Below are 20267 nucleotides of genomic sequence, written 5' to 3'. Positions count from 1 at the left end.
AGGTGGATGTTATCGTGGATCTTCCGGCCCGGGACCGTGTAGGACTGGTCGGGGTGGATCATGTGGGCCAGCACGGTGCCCAGGCGAGCAGACATCGCCTTGGCAAAGACCTTATAATCCGTGCTGAGGAGGGAGACCGGGCGCCAGTTTTTAAGGTTGCGGAGATCCCCCTTCTTAGGCAGCAGGACCACGACCGCCCTGCGCCACGAAAGGGGCATCTCCCCGGTCGCCAGACATTCCCCCAGGACCCGCGCGTAGTCGCCCCCCAGGACGTCCCAGAAGGCCCTGAGGAACTCCACGGTCAGCCCGTCCAGCCCCGGGGACTTGCCCCTAGAGAGCTGGTGGAGGGCGCCGGTCAGCTCCGCCAAACTGAGCGGAGCGTCCAGACGCTCGGCGTCCTCCGGGCCGACCTTCGGCAGGTCCTCCCACAAAACTCTGCGCGCCTCCTCGCTGGACGGATCCGGAGAGAACAGAGCCTCGTAGTAAGATCGAGCACGGGCCCTGACTCCCTCCGGGTCCGAGACGAGGGACCCGTCGTCGGCCAGCAGCGTAAGGAGCTGCTTACGAGCCCCCCGCCGCTTTTCCAGCGAGTAGAAGGGAGAGCCGCGGTCCAGGTCCCGCAGGAGCTGGAGCCGCGACCTCACGTACGCTCCTCGGGACCCGACCAGTTGCAGGTCCCTCAGAGCGTCCTTCCTCTCCTCGTACACCTGCCGCAGGGCCGGATCCTCGGCGGCCTGACCGAGACGGGACTCCAGGCCAAGCACCTCCTGCTCCAACCGCCTGACCTCGGACTCCCGCCTCTTAGTCGACCCCCTCGCGTACTCTTGACAGAAGAGGCGGACGTGAGCCTTGCCCACGTCCCACCATAGCCTCAAGGAGGAGAAGCCTCCCCGCTTCCCTCTCCAGTCGCTCCAGAACAGACGGAACGAGTCCCGGAACCGCGCGTCCTCCAGCAGCCGGTTGTTAAAGTGCCAGTACGCGGACCCCGACCGGGCGCGGAGCAGAGCGAGCTCCATCCACACCAGGTGGTGGTCCGAGCACGACACCGGCCGGATGGAGGCCGACGGGACGCACGAGGCGTACGCCCGCGAAACGTACAGGCGGTCGATTCTGGTGCTCCCCCCTCCGGCCCTCACAAAGGTGAACTGGCCGGAGTCGGGATGGAGATTCCGCCAGACGTCCACCAAGTCGAAGGACCCGACCAGGTCCCTCAACTTCTCCGTCGCCGTTCGGGCACGCGCGGGACCGGAGCGGTCCCTCGCCTCGAGGGTGCGGTTAAAATCCCCCCCGAGGATAATGCACTCGCCGGCGTCGACGGAGTTCAGGTAAGTGGACACTTCCTCAAAGAAGCTCACTTGCTCGGCTCCGGACCAGGGGGCGTACACGTTCACCAGGTGAAGCGGCACGTCCCCGTGGCGAAGGGCTATGTGGAGCAAGCGGCCCGGCACCGGCTCCTTGACCCCCAAGATCTCCGGCTGAAAAGTCGGGGCCAACAAGATGGCCACCCCGCTCGAAACGCTGGCGAGGTGACTCAAGTAGACCCCCCCTCCCCATTCCAGGATCCACGTGGCCTCGTCTCCCGGAACGGTGTGGGTTTCCTGCAGAAAGCACACCGCATACTTCCCGTCCCGCAGGACCGAGAACTTGTCAAATCTACGGCGGGCGTCTCTGCCGCCGTTGATGTTGAGGCTGGCTATGGTTATCTCCATGACGAGAGCACAGCGCAACCAACTTAAAGCTAACGCGCGGAGGGAGTGGGGCCGCTAGTCGACCTCCTTTTCTCCCCCCCCCCCCCAAGAGCCCGGTGAGGAGGGATCTGAGCCGGCGCAGCCCGACCCTGCCGCCGTCCTCTTCCGCGGTCACGGACGCGACAGCGGCCCGGACCGAGCAGATTAATTGCGCCGGCTCCGACCAACGTTCGAGGGCCAGCCGGACGCCATCGCAACGATGGGTCCAACCGGACACAAAATCCCGGAGTTCCTCAACGGGGATGAGGGGAGACTCGGTGCCGGGCACGAGGGTGTCCACCACCTCACTGGCGGCGAACTCCAAATCCTCCCCAGTGCCCTCCACCGAGTCCCCGTCCTCCTCCGGATCATCGTCGCCCGCGGCCGACCCACTCCCCGCACAGGGTGCGGAGAACGGGACGGCCGCGCCGGCCGGCCCCACCTCTGTCACGATCCCACCCCCAGGATCGTCGGCAGAGGAGTCCTCCCCGGGCTCTACCTGGGTGTCCGGGTCAGAGGGCGGCTCTGGGCGAGGTCCCTTCCCAGCCTCCGAGCGGTGGGAAACTGCCACCCGGATATAAGGGGAACCCGGGGAAACCGGGGAGAACGTGTACTCCAGTTCTCCCACCTCCCCCGGCTCCATGCCCAGAGACTGGGAGGAGGGGGTCTCCCCACCCACGTCGCCACCGACCGACCCGGCCGGTGATAAGTTCCTATTAAATCCCGCCATCAGGTCGAGCAGGTCCTGGGAGAGGTCCAGCCGAGGGCAGACGAATCCGGCCCCTTCGGCCCCGGCACCCAGGACCCCCGACCCGGTGAACGGGATGCTCGCATCGGTGCACGAATCCGCAACCCCCCCCTTTTGGCAGGGTCTCTCCATCCCCCCCCCCCCCGGGAGGCACGGGCACGATCTCCTCCCCCCGAGAGGTGGATGACCCCCGCTGGCGGTGGGAAACGGAGGGTGGGGTCGCAGGATCCGCCGCCGACGCCGACTCCCTTTCCGCGGGGGGCCGTCCCTTAGCAGGGTTCCCCTCCGCTTCCAGGGAGCGGCGCCTTTTCTGCTTTCCGGAGGGTGGCGGAGGGAGGGCGAGCCCCATGTCTGCTGGGGCCCCCCCCTCCGCTCCCTCCTGAATACCCGCCAGCCCGGGCTCTGCCGCGACCGCGAGTTGTCGTTTGGCCGCGGTCACGACCACGGCCTCGGGCTGGCTGGAAGGATTTCCAACCCGGGGACCAGCCTCCCGATGTCTACTCTTCTTCCGCGCCTTCTTCGGGCGAGGGTTCCCTCCCTCTCCCCCGACGGAGGCCTCGTCGGCACCCTCCGCCCACGCAGTGGACTCTCCCGACGCGGGGGCGGGTTTGGGGGGAGGAGCGGTGGCGGCGCCAGCCTCGGCCGCCGGAGCTGCTTTGGCGGCCTGGGAGGCGGGGCAGTTCTTCCTCAGGTGCCCCACCTCCTTACAGGCATGGCACCGCCCACCCTCTGCCGTCCAGAAGACGCGGTAGGCGGTCCCCTCATGGAGGGCGTTAAAGCCCCCCTCCGTAACCTCCTCCCACGCCAGCTTGATAAAGGCCTGGCGACGGAATGAGTAGACATGATGGAGGCTGGTCTCCCTGAGCCCGAGCGACAGCGGCGTTACCCCCGACCTCACCTCCCCCAGTTGACGCAGGTGAGGGAGGAGGAGCTCATCCGGCAGAAAGGGCGGGACGTTTGACAGCACCACCCGCTGCGCGGTGGCCTCCAGCGGGTCCACCGGCAGGAAAGTCCCGCCCACCGTGAGCCCCTTGCTAAGGGCCAGGGACACCGTCCGCTCGGACCTCAGGAAGACTACAACCTTCCCGTACACTTTCGAGGCCGCGACGATGGCAGAGGGGCCGACAACCTCGGCCATGGCCTTCACGCAGGCCTCAATCGTCATGCCGGGGTGGGCATAGGCCTTGACCCCGTGCTTCCTCGTCACGAGGCGGAATGGCGCCGGGCCAGCAGGAGTAGCACGAGCAGCGGGAGCAGCAGCCGCAGTAACGCCCGCATACGTCCTGCTGGGTCCCGGCACTGGCGAAGATGGTGTTGCCATTCTCTTGTACGCCACGCCCACCCCAAATCTTAGGTCTTCCAGGTATTTTCCCTTTTTTTTTGTTGGACCAAAAGCCCAAGGAAACCTCCTCTCCCCAAAATGGTACTGATCTATTGGGAGAGGGGCTCCTTTTCTGGGGCGTTTTTCCTTTTTGTTTTTAAATGCGGAAACCACAAGAGAGAGAGGGAGGGATGTTCCTTAAAGAGGAAGGAGGGAGTCTGCAGGGGCGGGCCGCTGCAGAAATGTCTCTGGAGGGAAGGAACGTACACGTACACGGGTGGCCGATAACGTGGAGTCTTCCGGTGGGCAGGGGGAGGAGATGTCTTCTCCCAGACAGCCGGAGCTGCCTAGGCTCAGTCCTCCACAGATGGCAAAAGTTTCTTCACCCAGGCAGCTCCAGCTGTCACGGGCCAGACACTTGGGGGTGGAATCCCCTGTTGGAAAAGGATCTTCTTGCCTCCCCCCTACCTTCAGTCGGCCACCCCGATCGCCGTCGACCTCCTCTTCCTGCTGTTTCAGGCTGACAGCAGCAGCACACCCCTCGCAGCTGCCTGATGTTTTTCGCCTCCTTCCCTCTTTCTCCCTCCTTCCCTCTCGATGGCTCTCCTCTCCTCTGTGCTCTGCACCTGCTTGCAGCACTTCCGCAGGGCCACACTCGATTGGCCGGCAAGTGGCTCGCCAATACCGACCGGCCCCAGCACTCTCCTCACAGGCCTCTCTCCGTGGGAGACGTGTGGATGTTGTCAGAGTCCGTGGGCCACGGACTCTGCTTCAGGCTGATTGGGACAGACAATTACTGCCAGTTAACAGCCCGCAGTTCGCACCGTCACTGATGTTGAGTCCAGACCGCGGGTCAATCCTTTTTTTTTCCAAAGAAACTTGAGAAATAGGACAGTGGAAGTGATTGGAAAAAAAAAGGATTCTAAAGACATTGAGTATTTTTTCTGAAAGACATCCAATCGCATCACAACAGCGACTCATTGAATTGGAGTCAGGTGACTGCAGTGTATAAAAGGTGTTGGTTGGTGGGTAAAATGATAGTTGAGTTCTTTGGTATCATGGGGGGTTTTGTAGTGAGAGGTTTGTTCTCAGTGCTGGTGTTAGTTGGAGTAGTTTGTTGCTCTGATATTTGGCAACAGTTTAGAGGCCAGAGATTTCCATGGAGAAGAGTAAAACCCACCCCTGTGCCCCAGAGAGTCCCTCTCCCTGTCCCTCCCTTTGGTTCCCATTTCAGTGTGTCTGAGGGGAGAAGTCTGTCTCCACTGCAGACTGTGATGGTGCAGTGTGGAGAGCAGAACCTGCTGGTGAGGGTAGACATGGATTTATTTAGAACCAGGCACCTAATTAAAGCTGCTGACCTGACCCTGGGGACAGCAGGTTGTCGGCCAACTGGGATCTACTCTCAGAACCACACTGTCCTCTTTGACTATGGGCTCCATGAATGTGGCAGCAGATTGCAGGTAATGTGATTCCTCAACTCTTGCTCCAATTTCACTGTGTCGATTACTGCCCACTCTGAACTCATTAACATCGGGGGAAACTCCAGCCACTGAGGAGATCCCTGAATGAAATCTGTGTATAAATTCTTGCCCACTGTTAAATATCACCCTGTGTGAAACTACTTCTTTATGTTGACATGTCAATCTTAGCTTTATATTTAAAAAGAACTTCAACTTGTCACTGAGGGACTGCATCTTTCTTAAATGGGTCATTACGACTCTCTAACTCAGAGATTCAATTCTATTGAACTTGAACCTTCACCTACATTTCTCCAAACCACTCTATTCTTTTGTGCCTCAATTGATTTATCTTTTCTGTTCCTTCCTGTGGATATTCTGGCCTGTTGCCTCAACTTGTGGTCAATGAATGTTCAGTGTGGAAGTTCCTGTTGAGACTTCTCTTGAAAGATGAAATAATTGGGATACAGTGTATTAAAGGGGAACTCCACTTTTGGTTATTACACCTGCCAATCCCCTTGATTCCATGGGCACAGATGAGGTTTCAAAGTGATGTGTTTTGTGCTCCATATCAGGGGTAACTTGAGCCCCTTAAGGTGAAAGCTCTATTCTGTATGGGAAAGAATGCTCATCAAATCTGGCTGTGCCAATCATTTCAGGGTTTCTGACTGCAGGCCTGAAGTCCCCTGTAATAGAAGGTGGACTGAGCAGAGCAACAGAGGCTGCTCAATGGCAACTTCCACCAATGGTGGAGCTGCTTCAATCATGTGTGATTGAGGAGCAGCTGAAACCCCTCAAACTGCTGCGTAACAGGGCAGGAAAATGACCAGAAATAGCTTTTGTTCAATGAGACCAGCTCTTCATTCCTTAACCTGATGTATTTCAGATGGCTGGAGATTTCCTGGTCTACACCACCCACCTGAACCACACCCCAAATGCTCGTGGATCTGTCATTGTGAGAACTAATGGAGCAGTCATTCCCATTGAGTGCCACTATTTTAGGTAAGAATCTTTACTCTATTGCAAATAAGGTCTACAGCAGGTGCAGTTCTGTGAAGTTGTCCTGAAATTACTGTACTGTCCTTTCAGGAAGGGCAATGTGAGCAGTGACCCTATCAAGCCCACCTGGATCCCATTCAGCTCGACCAAGTCTGGAGAAGGGCTTCTGTCATTCTCACTGCGTCTTATGAACGGTATGTGGTGGGTGGATGGGGAGTGCTTTTCTGTGGTCTCCCACTAGGAGTTTCACCCACTGTCTCCAACCCTTGTCCTCTTGTACTTCAGATGACTGGCTGACAGAGCGCACCTCGACTGTCTACTACCTGGGTGACCTCATTCACATTGAGGCCTCTGTTTCAATGACCAACCACATGCCCTTGAAGCTCTACATTGACAGCTGTGCAGCTACATTGAGCCCAGACAAGGATTCCACCCCAAGATACAACATCATTGACTACCATGGGTAAGGAGCTCTCTGCTTTCTCCAGCTGGTTATGTCTCAATGGGTTCACTAAATTCACTTTGTCCCTTTTTTAATCTTTCTTCAGTTGCCTCCTGGACAGCAAAGCTGAGGACTCCTTTTCAACCTTTGTGTTGCCAAGAGGTGAACGTGAGCTGGACGAACTCCAGTTTGACCTGGATGCGTTCCGCTTCTTTGGAGATGACCGTTCCTTGGTAAGAAGAAGCCAAACATTGGGTTCCCCATGTTGGGAGGAGGTCACTAAATAACAACTTGTATTGAATGTGTCCCTCAGATTTTCATCACCTGTCACCTGAAAGTTGCTGCAGTGGATCGGAGAGATTCCATGAACAAAGCTTGTACTTTCCAGAATATGTAAGTTCCCTCTCTCGCTCAGGGATGTGTTGATTAAAGGGTGATGGACAACCTGGTTGATAAACAGATTCTCTGGTTTAGCTGGACCCCATTGGAAGAATCGACCAATGACGTGTGTGCCTGTTGTCATCTGGGTAACTGCAGTGCCACGAGGGAATTCCGACTTGATTCCAGAGGAAGGAGGGATCTTGTATCTGGACCTGGTAGGACATTGATCCTCTTGATTGTTGGAGGTCACCCTTTACCCTCTCTAACTGGAATGTTTGATATTGCAGAGAGTGATGCTGAATTGAAGTGGGAGGGTGAGGCCTCACTTGGACCCCTGGTCATTCTGGATCCTTATGTGACAGACGTGGCAACTGAGCCCCTTAATGAGGTTCAGCAAAGGATGCAGGAGAGGTCTCCGGGTGGTGAGTTGGCCGACTGCTAGTTTCCATTTTCCCCTCAGTATTTCCTTCCCTCACTGACCACTGGTTTCTTGTTCCTTTTTAGGTGTGGAGTCTGAGGTGGTCCTGATCCTGGCCCTGACTGTGACTGCTGTATCTCTGATCTCTGCTTCTTTGATCGCCTTGTTTCTGCACAGGAAACACAAGCAAACCCAGTTCAACTAGTTATCAAATGACCAATAAATCAGTGACTACTTGTATCTTCTAATGGCTGGTTGCTCATTTTTCATTATCTGCCTCCAATCAGCATGCAATGAGTGCTCAATACTGTTCGGAACACTCTGCACTCCTCCACAGTTCCTCCTGTTAGTGAAATAGGTTTTAATGAGTCCATGTAAGTAGTTGCAGAATGGTTGGTAATAGTGTATCCAGACCCAGTCCAGGGATGGCTGCAGCAATGGGTGAAGGCTTGCCAGGCCCTCATTGTGCAGGTCAATGAACTTTAAAGGGACAGTGGGACTGGCCTGAGGTACTGGTGCCGGCTGGTTGACTGCCCAATCTTTCCCTTGGTGCTCTGCAGTCATTGATCACTCGAATCCCCACACGGGCTCCAAACTCCAGTTAAACTTTCCCGTTCGGATCTAATTGTCCAAACACCAATACAATTGAAAGTCAGTGGCCTTGGAACTCTCTTCCAAGATTGAAGATCTCTGCCCCTGGTGTAAAGATTCTTGTTTAGTGGGGCTGGGACTCCGGGTAGATTTCAAATGCTCAGTGTAAATATATACACGGGAGGCAATGTTGTGCCCATTAGTTACAGGCACAGTGAGAGTGTGAGGGATGGGGAGCCCAGCGGTTGTGTTTTAACTCTGTTGGATGTGAATTTCACCTGTCTTCTTGTGAGCACAGGCTGAAGTTTCGATATCTTCAGCTTCCCCTCACGACAGGCCCTCAGGATTTTATTGTATGTAGTTAGTCCTATTTTCAGATTACATTATTTATCGTTCACTGTATTTGAGGGGTGGTCACAGGAACAGGATTAGGCCATTTCGCCCCTTGAGCCTGGTCCACCATTCAATGAGATCATGGTTGATCTGTGACATAACATCGAGCGGGAGGAGGTATTGGCGGTTTTAGCAGGCCTAAAAATGAATAAATCCCCAGGCCCGGACGAAATGTATCCCAGGCTACTGTGTGAGGCAAAGGAGGAGATTGCGGGGGCTCTAACACATATACTCAGAACCTCTCTGGCCACAGGGGATGTGCCAGAGGACTGGAGAACCGCTAATGTAGTACTATTATTCAAGAAGGGGAGTAGGGAAAAACCGGGGAACTACAGGCCAGTGAGCCTTATTGGAAAAAATTCTGAAGGACAAAATTAGTCTCCACTTGGAGAAGCAAGGATTAATCAGGGATAGTCAACATGGCTTTGTCAAGGGAAGATCATGTCTGACTAATTTGATTGAATTTTTTGAGGGGGTGACTAGGCGTCTGGATGTGGGTAACGCAGTGGATGTGGTATACATGGATTTCAGTAAGGCCTTCGATAAAGTCCCCCACAGGAGACTGGTCAAGAAGGTACGAGCCCATGGAATCCAGGGTGCCTTGGCACTTTGGATACAAAACTGGCTTAGTGGCAGAAGGCAGAGGGTGATGGTCGAAGGTTGTTTTTGTGACTGGAAGCCTGTGGCCAGTGGGGTACCACAGGGATCTGTGCTGGGGCCCTTGCTGTTTGTGGTCTACATTAACGACATGGATATGAATGTAAAAGGTATGATCAGTAAGTTCGCTGATGATACAAAAATTGGTAGGGTGGTAAATAGCGAGGAGGATAGCCTCAGTCTTAGGACGATATCGATGGGTTGGTCAGATGGGCGGAACAGTGGCAAATGGAATTTAACCCGGAAAAGTGCGAGGTGATGCACTTTGGAGGGACTAACAAGGCAAGGAAATACACAATGAATGGGAAGACCCTAGGCAAGACAGAGGGTCAGAGGGATCTTGGTGTGCAAGTTCACAGATCCCTGAAGGCGGCAGAACAGGTAGATAAGGTGGTAAAGAAGGCATATGGGATACTTGCCTTTATTAGCCGAGGCATAGAATATACGAGCAAGGAGGTTATGATGGAGCTGTATAAAACACTGGTCAGGCCACAGCTGGAGTACTGTGTGCAGTTCTGGTCGCCGCACTACAGGAAGGATGTGATCGATTTGGAGAGGGTGCAGAGGAGATTCACCAGGATGTTACCAGGGCTGGAGCGCTTCAGCTATGAAGAGAGACTGGGAAGATTGGGTTTGTTTTCCTTGGAGCAGAGGAGGCTGAGGGGGGACATGATTGAGGTGTACAAAATTATGAGGGGCATAGATAGGATGGATACTAAGGAGCTTTTTCCCTTCGTTGAGGGTTTTATAACAAGGGGGCATAGATTCAAGGTAAAAGGCGGGAGGTTTAGAGGGGATTTGAGAAAGAACTTTTTCACCCAGAGGGTGGTTGGAGTCTGGAACTCACTGCCTGAGAGGGTTGTGGAGGCAGGAACCCTCACAACATTCAAGAAGCATTTGGATGAGCACTTGAAATGCCATAGCATACAAGGCTACGGACCAAATGCTGGAATATGGGATTAGATTAGACTGGGCTTGATGGCCGGCGCGGACACGATGGGCCGAAGGGCCTCTATCCGTGCTGTATAACTCTATGACTCTATAACTCCATATACCTGCCTTAGTCATATCACTTACCTTTTGGTTAACAAAATTTTATTCTGTGATAATAGATTTAACAATTGAGCGAGCATCAACTGCTCTTTGTGGAAGAGTGTTCCTAACGTCTCGCACTCTTTGCGTGTAGAAGTGTCTCTTAACTTCACTCCTGAAAGTCCTGATTCTAATTTTTAGGTTATGTCCCCTGGTCGCTAAACTGGCTGTTTTTATATCTTTACAGTGAATTGGGCCAAATCCATGTCTGGGACACCCTTTACTTTGAAATATTGAAATTTGTTCATAAAATGTTCTTCAGATTAATAAGAGAATGTTTAACTTTACTGAGCTGGGTTTTTCTTTTTGGTTAATCAGACATTCAGGGGGTCTATTAAACAGGATGGGAGCTGTTAGCAGTAAACACCCTCGCTTCAGACAACATTCTTTGGCAGGTGGAAACCACTTCTCCATTTAAATCAAATCATAGTAATATTTTACTTGAGCTCCAATCACTGAAGTTTAGTGTTTAAACATAGCAGGAGATCCAGGCTCGTTCTGTTGAAGTAGAATAACAATGAGTTCGTGGGAACTTTTAACAAGAGCAATTCATTTCTGCTCACTGTACACACTGAAGGTGATTTTTCTTCCAGTGGAAACTGCAGTCAGACGGCCCCTCCTCACTTTCACTCTGAGCTTCCTCACACTATTGATAAATAGTGTTCGGAAACTTTAAACCCAATAGATGACAATACATTCAAGTGCAGTGTAGGTCCATCCTACCCTCTTCTGACTGTTGTCTGATTTACATGTAAACATTTCAGGGAGACTTTACAAACTAGATATACTGGCCAGGACACCAGGAGAACTACTTTGGGATTTTGTTTACAATGTTGCAAAAAAATACTATGTATGAATGCTTAAAGAATTCATTCTCAATGAAGCTTAGGATCTTACAGTACAGAAACAGGTGACTTTCCTCTTGCTCCTCATCCAATTTAATGTTCCTCTGTTCCAAGGTCCCTGGACACGACACAAAGCTGGGGTGGAATGTGAGCTGTGAGGAGGATGGAAAGAGGTTCCAATGTGATTTAGACAAGTTGTGTGAGTGGGCAAGAACATGGCAGATGTAATATAACGTGAATAAATGTGAGGTTATCCACTTTGGTTGTAAAAACAGAAAGGCAGATTATTATCTGAATGGAGATAGATTTGGAAAAGGGGAGGTGCAACGAGACCTGGGTGTCCTTGTCCGCCAGTCGCTGAAAGCGAGCATTCAGGTGCAGCAAACAGTTAGGAAGGCGAATGGTATGTTGGCCTTCATTGCAAGAGGATTTGAGTATAGGAACAGGGATGTCTTACTGCAGTTATACGGGTCTTGGTGAGACAACATCTGGAGTATTGTGTGCAGCTTTGGACTCCTTATCTGAGGAAGGATGTCCTTGCCATGGAAGGAGTGCAATGAAGGTTTACCGGACTGATTCCTGGGATGGCAGGACTGACGTATGAGGAGAGATTGGGTCGACTAGGTCGATATTCAGTAGAGTTTAGAAGAATGAGAGGTGATCTCATCAAAACATATAAAATTCCAGCAGGACTAGATGCAGGGAGGATGTTCCCGATGGCTGGGGAGTCCAGAACCAGGGGTCACAGTCTGAGGATACGGGGTATGCCATTTAGAACAGAGATGAGGAGAAATTTCTTCACTCAGAGGGTGGTGAACCTGTGGAATTCTCTACCACAGAACGCAGTGGAGGCCAAGTCATTAGATGTATTCAAGAAGGAGGTAGATATATTTATTAATGGTAAAGGGGTAAGGGGGAAAAGCGGGAACAGGATACTGAGTTAGAAGATCAGCCATGATCATTTTGAATGGTGGAGCAGGCCCGAAGGGCTGAATGGCCGACTCTTGCTCCTATTTTCTATGTTTCTATACTCCCGTTTAAAATAATTCATGGAGTCTCTGTCAATAACACTGTCGGGCAGAACTCTACATTGTCCCTTCCCTCTCTGTAAAGATTTTTTTTGAACCATAAACATGTATCTTTTGCCATGTCACATTTGACCCAAGGGGTTATAGAATGATAGAAATTTACAGCACAGAAGGAGGCTATTCGGCCCATTGTGTCAGTGCCAGCTGAAAAAGAGCTCTCCAGCCGAATCGCACTGTTGGTCTTGGTCCGCAGCCTTGTAGGTGACGGCACTTCAAGTGCACATCCAAGTATTTTTAAAACGCGATGTGGGTTTCTGCCTCTGCCACCCTTTCAGCCAGTAAGGTCCATACCCACACCACCCTCTGGGTGAAAAAAATTATCCACAGATCCCCTCTAATCCTTCTACCAATTACTTGAAATATATGCCCCCTGGTTATTGGCCTCTCTGCTAAGGGAAATAGGACCTTAATATCCTTTTTTTATTTGTTCATGGGATGTGGGCTTTGCTGGCAAGGCCAGAATTTATTGCGCATCCGAAATTGCCCTTGAGAAGGTGGTGGTGAGCTGCTGTCTTGGAAGTGATGCAGTTCGTCTGTCCCTCAATAATTTAAACACCTCAATTAAATCCCCCCCTCAGCCTCCTCTGTTTCAATGAAAACAACTCCAGCCGATCCAATCCTTCCTCATAGCTAAAATTCTCCAGTCCTGGACCATCCTTGTAAATCTCCTCTGGACCCTCTCTGGTGCAATCCCATCTTTCCTGTAATGTGGTGACCTGAACTGGACACGGGTTAAATTTATTAGTCCGCCTGTTCCCACAGGTCCCAGTCGAGTTTCTTCATTCCTTTCCTTGGTTCAATCCGTCATTCACCGATTGGGTTTATGACCGGTCACCACCTCCTGTGATTTCCCCAATTGGCTGCCCCTCTTCTCAGAGATTCTCTCGCTCCACAGACCACCTGCACTCTGTCGGTTCCACCAATCCGGGAAGCTTCACCTGTGATTGGATGAACTCGGTGACCCGGGCCCGTCATGGCGGCCGAATCTCCCACAATGCACAGCGGCAGAGAAAAGGCCCCATCTGTGAGACAGGCCGCGCTGCACTCTGGGAGAATGTTCGCACATGCGCACATCACCCGCCGGATCAGTGACCGCTTCCTGTTGTGTCGCGAGACAAACTTTCCGTTTTTTCGGTTGAGAACGAGCGGTTTTTATTGTGACGGAAACTGACGTCACTTTTCCTTTGAATCGCGCGGTTTGATTTAAATAAACGGCGCACATGCGCAGTGTGGCGCGTCCCTCTTAAAGGGCCCTGGACCGGCCGAGAGTCCCCGAGCCCGGGGACAGGACCGAGAGACGGGCAATGGGATTAGAGCGGAGGGCGGCCCCGGGGAGGGGGAACTTGCATTTCTCGAGCGCCTGTCACATCCTCAGGACCACCCAAAGCCTCGCAGCCAATGGGGGGGCTTTGGAAATGAGGTCACTGTTGTAATGGGGGCAGCCATTTGTGCACAGCAACATCTTTGAATGCGGCAGCACAAGTTGGTGAAACCGTTAAAACAGCATCCGGTTCCTTGGCTTAATAATAGAGAAATAGAGCACAAAAGCAAGGAAGTTATGTTAAACGTTTATAAATCATTGTTCAGGCCTCATCTGAAGTATTGTGTCCAATTCTGGGCACTATAATTTATTAAGGAGGTCAAGGTCTTGGAGAGGATGGAGAGGAGATTTCCCAGAATTATACCAGGGATGGGGTTTAGTTGTGTGGAGAGACTCGAGAACCTGGGATTGTTCTGCTTCGAGCAATGAAGGTTAAGTGTAGAAGTAATCCACGTGTTCAAAATTAAGAGGGGTTTTGATCGAGTAAATAACGAGAAACTTCACCCACTGGCGGGAGGGTCGGCAAGCAACGGACGCAGATTTAAGATGATTGGCAAAAGAACTAGAAGGGAGATGAGGAGATTTTTTACACAGCGAATTGTTATGATCTGGAACGCACTGCCTTAAAGGATGGTGGAGCTCGATTCAATCGTAACTTTAAAAGGAAAATTGGATAAATACTTGAAAAGGTAAAAATTACAAAGTTTATGGGTAAAGAGCACGGGAATGGGAGTAATCGGGTACATCCTTCAAAGAGCTGGCCACTGCACGATGGGTCGAATGGCCTCCTGTGCTGTGAGATTCTAGGATTGTATATTTTCCATATATTTGTTTCTCTAAGAAGAACAATGGCAGGCTGTCTGAGCAAAGCAGATGTTCAAAGGGCCCAAACAGACGAGGCATCAAAGAATCAGGCGTAGATTTCAGCCCAAAGATGTTTTTTCTGCTCCAGTCATCAGCACAGCACAGACCCCTGAAACACAACCAGTCACTCCTTCCAATATCACAGAGCCAGAAACAGACCAGCTCTCAGTTTGCTTTCGAGTGAGTGCTGAACTCATCACATGGTGTCTGCACTAAACTGGCAATTAGAATCTCCTAATCACTTGGCTGTTTGTTAATACGGTAAAAAATCAGATTTTAACTGACCTGCCCTTTTCAATCCATTTATTGATCATTCACAGAGGCCCAAAGAGACCTCTTAGAGTGTCTGAATCAGCTGTACTAATGATGATCCATTAGTTCTTCGCGATGAACGTGATGAAAACATATGTCGCTCGTTGATTTTGGTGTCAGAGGGTTAGATATTTATCTCACGGTGGGAGAGAGATGAATAAGATGAAATAAAGCGAGTGTCTGTGGTAATGTTTGAATGACCGACACCAATCCGGAATTTGTACAATGCTGAATGTTTCAATTCACAATGTGGATTTCCAATGGATTCTCTGCAATGTTAACACAAATCCGTTTGTTCCACAGGAGATGGTCGGGGTTCTGGTCACAGGAAATGTACAAATTCAGAAAATTTATTGTCTTGAATTTCTATATACTTCAGTTCCCAGAACGAATAATTACAGACTCTCTGGGGTACATTTTCCGCTTGGTGATCTGGTGTAAAACTGGCCTTGCAGATTGACCGCTCGTTATTAAAACCACCTGGGGCAGGAATTCTTCCTGGACGGTACCGCCTGACGGCCGGTATCGCTCGATGAAGCTTCCTCCTGATATTCAGTCAAGTCCCACTGAAGTCAATGGAACTGAATATCAGGTGGGAGGTGTGATGGGAGGCCTATCCGCTATCACCCACTTTGTGCTACAGCCCAAGACCATTCTGATTCCCATTGAAATGAACGGCAGGGAAATTCCCGCGGTTTGTATAAACGGCGGGCGATCCGCCCACCAAATGACCTCCAGGCGGTGAAGACATATGTCGACACCTCCTCGTCACCGGGGCAGATTCGGTACTGGCGCTCTGGCATGAAACTGCCGTTGGCTCTGTGGGACTGGATAGACCCAGACCGACTGGAAGTGTACGGGGATATGCTTCTGGCAGACAGCATGGCAGAGTCCACGAGGAAAGGCATCATCACCCTCATCTCCAAGTGAAGCTTTCTTACATCGCCTCTCAGGCAAGTTTATCCTTGCTTAGATAAGGAGACCAAAACTGTACACATTACTCCAGGTGTGGTCTCACCAAAGCCCCGTACAATTGCAACAAGACTTCCTTACTCTTGTATTCCAGCCCCCTTGCAATAAAGGCCAACATGCCATTTGCCTTCCTAATTGCTTGCTGTACCAACATGTTAACTTTCTGTGTTTCTTGCACCAGGACACCCAAGTCTCTCTGAACATGAATATTCAATAGTTGCTCACCATTTTAAAACATTTTGTTTTTCTATTCTTCCTATCAAAGTGAATAACCTCACATTTCCCCACATTAGACTCCACCTGCCACCTTGTCCACTCACGTAACCTGTCTGTATCCCTTTGCAGACACTTTGTGTCCTCCTCACAGCTTACTTTCCCACGTAGCTAGCGTCAGAGATCTTTTTACACTCATATACATTGTAAATAGCTGAGGCCCAGTAAAGGCCGGTATCGCTCGCTGATAAGTCAAGGGTAAAATCCCTACGAGGACATTGGTCCCAGCCTTGTTGAGGTGCAACCCGTCCATCTTGTACAGGTGTAGATGTAGGTCTATTGTGTTATGAACATTATTACTGTGGGTGAATTATCCCACTGTTATTCCGGTGTATATGTAGTTATGTTGTGTTTATTGGTGCTGCACTGTGAAAGGTGTACTCTGTTATATCAGAGAATATATTGTATTGCTGCCGTTGTGTTGTGAATGGTATTATCACGTTATTATAAGATATGTAGGAAATTATTTTGTTCCTTGCTGCAGACTGACTGGTGGTGGGGTTCGGTTCTACAGACGCTCTCAACCCTCGGGTACCGTGACCATTCCTTTTTACTCAGGGCATTTCCACTCTAATTGTGAAGTTGCCCCTGAAGATATATCGGAGCCTCTACAGATGAATAAGAAGTGGAACCGCTGGCGATCCGCTAAACAGCAACATCAGGGTGAAAATTCTCTGCGTTTGATGCCAGCATTCTAGGCACCAATACGGGATGGTTCACTGATAGTTACGGTTACATTAATTAAAGCAAATTAAATCAAAAATATGTAACACTGATTGGATGTATTAATAATTCAACCAATTACAGACATAACTGTATAATCATGAAGGTGCTGGTTGAATTTAATCTCTGGATTTATTCATTACTGACTGGGTTTATTAAATGATTCATTTACTTGTCATCGTTTTGATAATTATTTACAGCACGGAGTAATTTCAACAAGTGCTTTATCGATTGAGATTATTCAGTGATTAAATAATTCCCGACTGAATTTAATAACTGACTTGATTGAAGGGACATTATTGGGCAGCCAATTGTTGACAAAAATATAAACAATGTAACAAGTGTCCGTTTTATGAATGAATCTGGATTTGCTCCAAACTCAGACCGCGCTGTGTTTGTGTTTCCAGTCTCTGACTCCATTCACTGGTTCAGTTTGACGCTGCTCTTCCACATCAGCTGCTGCTGACGGTTCTACAGTGACCGCTGCTGAGTCCGGGGGTTCGTTCCGCTCCTTGCACCTGCCAATGACCCGGACTGTTCCCCTCTTCACTCTTTTCTCCACATTGAATGAGGCAGCATAACTGGTGGTAACTCTCGTACTTGAGCCACAAAGTTGTAAATTCAATATCTACTTTCGGACTAAGTCTATTATTTATCCTGACAGCGCAGTGTATTACTGAGGGAGCACTGCATTGTAGGGAGGACCTTTCTCTGAATGAGACCTCGTTATCTGCTGGACATTGACGATCCCAGGTGACTATTAACAGAAGAGCTGGGAGTTATCATTGTGTCCTCGCCAACATTTCCCCCGCAAATTCTGAAAACATCAATTGTCAGTTCACCCTCCGCTGTTTGGGGATCTTCTTGTACAAGTTGACTGCTGAATTTTTCAACAGTGAATAATTTGACAGTTTGGATTATAAGTAATTGGTAGAAGGGCTAGACGGGAGCTCAGGAGAATATTTTTCACCCAGAGGGTGGTGGGGGTCTGGAACTCCGTGCCTGAAAGGGTGGGAGAGGCAGAAACCCTCAACTCATTTAAAAAGTCCTTGGATGTGCACTTGAAGTGCTGTAACCCACAGGGCTACGGACCGAGTGCTGGAAAGGGGGATAAAGCTGGATAGCTCGTCTTCAGCCGGCACGGACACGATGGGCCGAACGGCCTCCTTCTGTGCCGTAACTTTCTATGATTCCATGGTTTCATCGGATGAGAGCGATTTGGGCTCCGACAGGACATGGTCGGTTTTAAATGCAAGTTTTTTGTATTTTATTGGTTGTTTCCAGTTTCATTGTCAATTCTTATATTGTTTATTCTCTTAAAAATCTTCTGTAATACGTTTATCTTCCTGTCACCTAATCTTCGCATTTATTATTAACCATTTTACTGATTCTTTAAGATTTGTTTCTGTTCTTGTCTATTTGACGTTCCCGCATTGGTTTTAATGGGTTTCTTGTTCCCATTATGTTTTATTATATTCATTTCCATTCTGAAGTCTTTGGCCTGTCTGATTTTAATGCGGATAATTATTTTAGCACAGATACAGGTGTCCAGAGGGTAAAGATCGGTTTTCAACTCAGGATCAAGTGTCAAAGCTATAAGTTTCACACAGAATTCTGTCAATTGGATTATTTTGCTGGGAATCGGATCATTAACGCTCCTGTTCTCTCTCACACACGTACACATGCTCTGTCTCTCTCCTTCTCTCTTACAGCTAACTTGGCGGTGATTGTGATCCTGTCCCGAGGAAGGTGCGGTCTCTCCAGATGTATCACTTCCTACCTGGTGTCCATGGCGGTGACGGATCTCCTGGTCATTATCACGGCTGTGATATTAAACCGCATTGTTGGTATTTATTTCCCATTCAGTTTCCTGTCCATCGCTCCGGTCTGTTCTCTCAGTTTTGTGTTAATTTATGCAATCAGAGACAGTTCTGTCTGGGTAACGGTCGTGTTCACCTTTGATCGATTTGTAGCCATTTGTTGTCAGAAGCTGAAAACAAAATATTGCACCGAGAAAACGGCGGCTGTGGTTATCGGAACGGTCTGTGTCCTGAGCTGTTTAAAAAATACAATCTGGTATTTTATACATGAACCTTTGTATACAATTAACAACATACCCTGGTTCTGCAACATCAAGTTAATATTTTACACCTCACCCGCATGGGCTGCATTTGACTGGATTCACCGCATTTTAACCCCTTGTCTCCCATTCATTGTGATTTTATTGCTCAATGCTCAGACCGTCAGACACATTTTAGCGGCCATTAGAATCCGCAGAAGACTCCAGGTCCGCAGCAACGTTGAGAATCAGAGTGACCCAGAGATGGAGAACCGGAGGAAATCCATCGTTTTGCTCTTCTGTATCTCGGGCAGTCTCATCCTGTTATGGTTGTTGTTTCTTATAACTTTCCTCTATGTGCGAATTGCGAACGTTCGTTATTTCTCAGGTTCCAATTTCGATGATTCAAATTTTATTCTGGAGGAAAGCGGATTTATGCTTCAGCTTTTGAGTTCCTGCCTAAACCCGTTTATTTATGCAGGGACCCAGAGTAAATTCAGAGACGAGTTAAAGAATGTGGTGAAATATCCACTGACTCTAATTGTTAAATTATTTAAATAATGAAAATAGTAAAATCCAGCCTCAATTGTTCCTTATAATCCATCCTGTACACCTCTCGTTCCTCTCACACACTGCCTGCCCTCTCAGATACACAGTCACTCACTCTGAGATCCTTTCCCACTGTAAATTTACGAAAGTATAAGGAAAACTACATCATTGCACAATTCAGTGTTGTTTCCTGTTCTGTTAGTTTCCAGTTCTCTTGTCGGTGCTGACTCAGGCCTGGTGCATTCCCACCAGCCCCGAGGGCCCTCGAGTATCTCCACATTCATGTGGGAGACAGAGTCCGAGCTCTGATCTGTTGTTGGATATCAAGTTTAACTGTTTAATGAAGGGACCTCAATATCCCCCCTGGGAATGGTTTGGATTTTGAGGATAGTATACTCTCTGAAATGGGAACACACACTGTGCCCACCCATTGTTCTCCACTCACTGGGCACCGCCCCACAGCCACACTCGTGTGTCCATAAACATAAGAATTGCTGGATGGGAAAAGACCAAGGTCCATCCAGCTCGCCTTCCACTATCCGGTTAGTCACATGATACAACGACAATGGGGATGTTGCCTAATCATAGCGATCAATCCCGATCAATTAATCGACAACAGACCCTGACACCAGGCCAGGAATCGTCCAGTGGTCGAGAGCTTTGGGAACCATAGGTCCAAAGGCACCTGTTCCTCCCAAACATGTGACACTTACCACATGTCATGTCTCAAATTACTCAGATACTGAAATGCGAAATGTTATTTTCTGTAAGATTCTATCTCATTTTCATTTGAATGATTCAATATGAACTGCTTCCACCACCTCCCTGGGGAATCTATTCTATATAGTGACTACTTGCTCACTGAAATATTCTTTGTGGAGCTTAGTTTTGAATTTACCTGGCTTCAAGTGCAGGCCGTCTCCTCTGGTTCTACTCTTCTGGACAAGGTGAAATAGCTTGTCACGGTCTACATTATCTAGTCACTTTAGAAACCTAAAATTAGCAATAGTATCACCTCTAAACATTCCCGTTTCC

At 49.7% G+C, this 20267-nt stretch overlaps 1 protein-coding gene across 1 annotated transcript; it reads left to right on the top strand.

Annotated features, from left to right (window-relative positions):
* Positions 1-15188: 15188 nt before the first annotated feature.
* LOC137302236 (probable G-protein coupled receptor 139) lies at positions 15189-19244 on the top strand. The gene is made up of 4 exons (XM_067971889.1): positions 15189-15248; positions 15338-15582; positions 16386-16564; positions 18337-19244. The coding sequence occupies exons 1-4, from the start codon at positions 15189-15191 to the stop codon at positions 19242-19244; spliced, it is 1392 nt and encodes a 463-aa protein (XP_067827990.1).
* Positions 19245-20267: the final 1023 nt, after the last annotated feature.

This window comes from Heptranchias perlo, chromosome 35 (genome assembly GCF_035084215.1).
Source record: "Heptranchias perlo isolate sHepPer1 chromosome 35, sHepPer1.hap1, whole genome shotgun sequence".
Lineage (NCBI taxonomy): Eukaryota > Metazoa > Chordata > Chondrichthyes > Hexanchiformes > Hexanchidae > Heptranchias > Heptranchias perlo.
This window is presented reverse-complemented; position numbering and strand designations above follow the sequence as displayed.

Coding starts and splice junctions, on each gene's coding strand:
- LOC137302236 (XM_067971889.1), top strand. CDS start 15,189: ATGAAGCTTCCTCCTGATATTCAGTCAAGTCCCACTGAAGTCAATGGA. Junction 15,249..15,337: donor TCAATGGAACTGAATATCAG/GTGGGAGGTGTG, acceptor AATGAACGGCAG/GGAAATTCCCGCGGTTTGTA. Junction 15,583..16,385: donor ATCATCACCCTCATCTCCAA/GTGAAGCTTTCT, acceptor TCCTTGCTGCAG/ACTGACTGGTGGTGGGGTTC.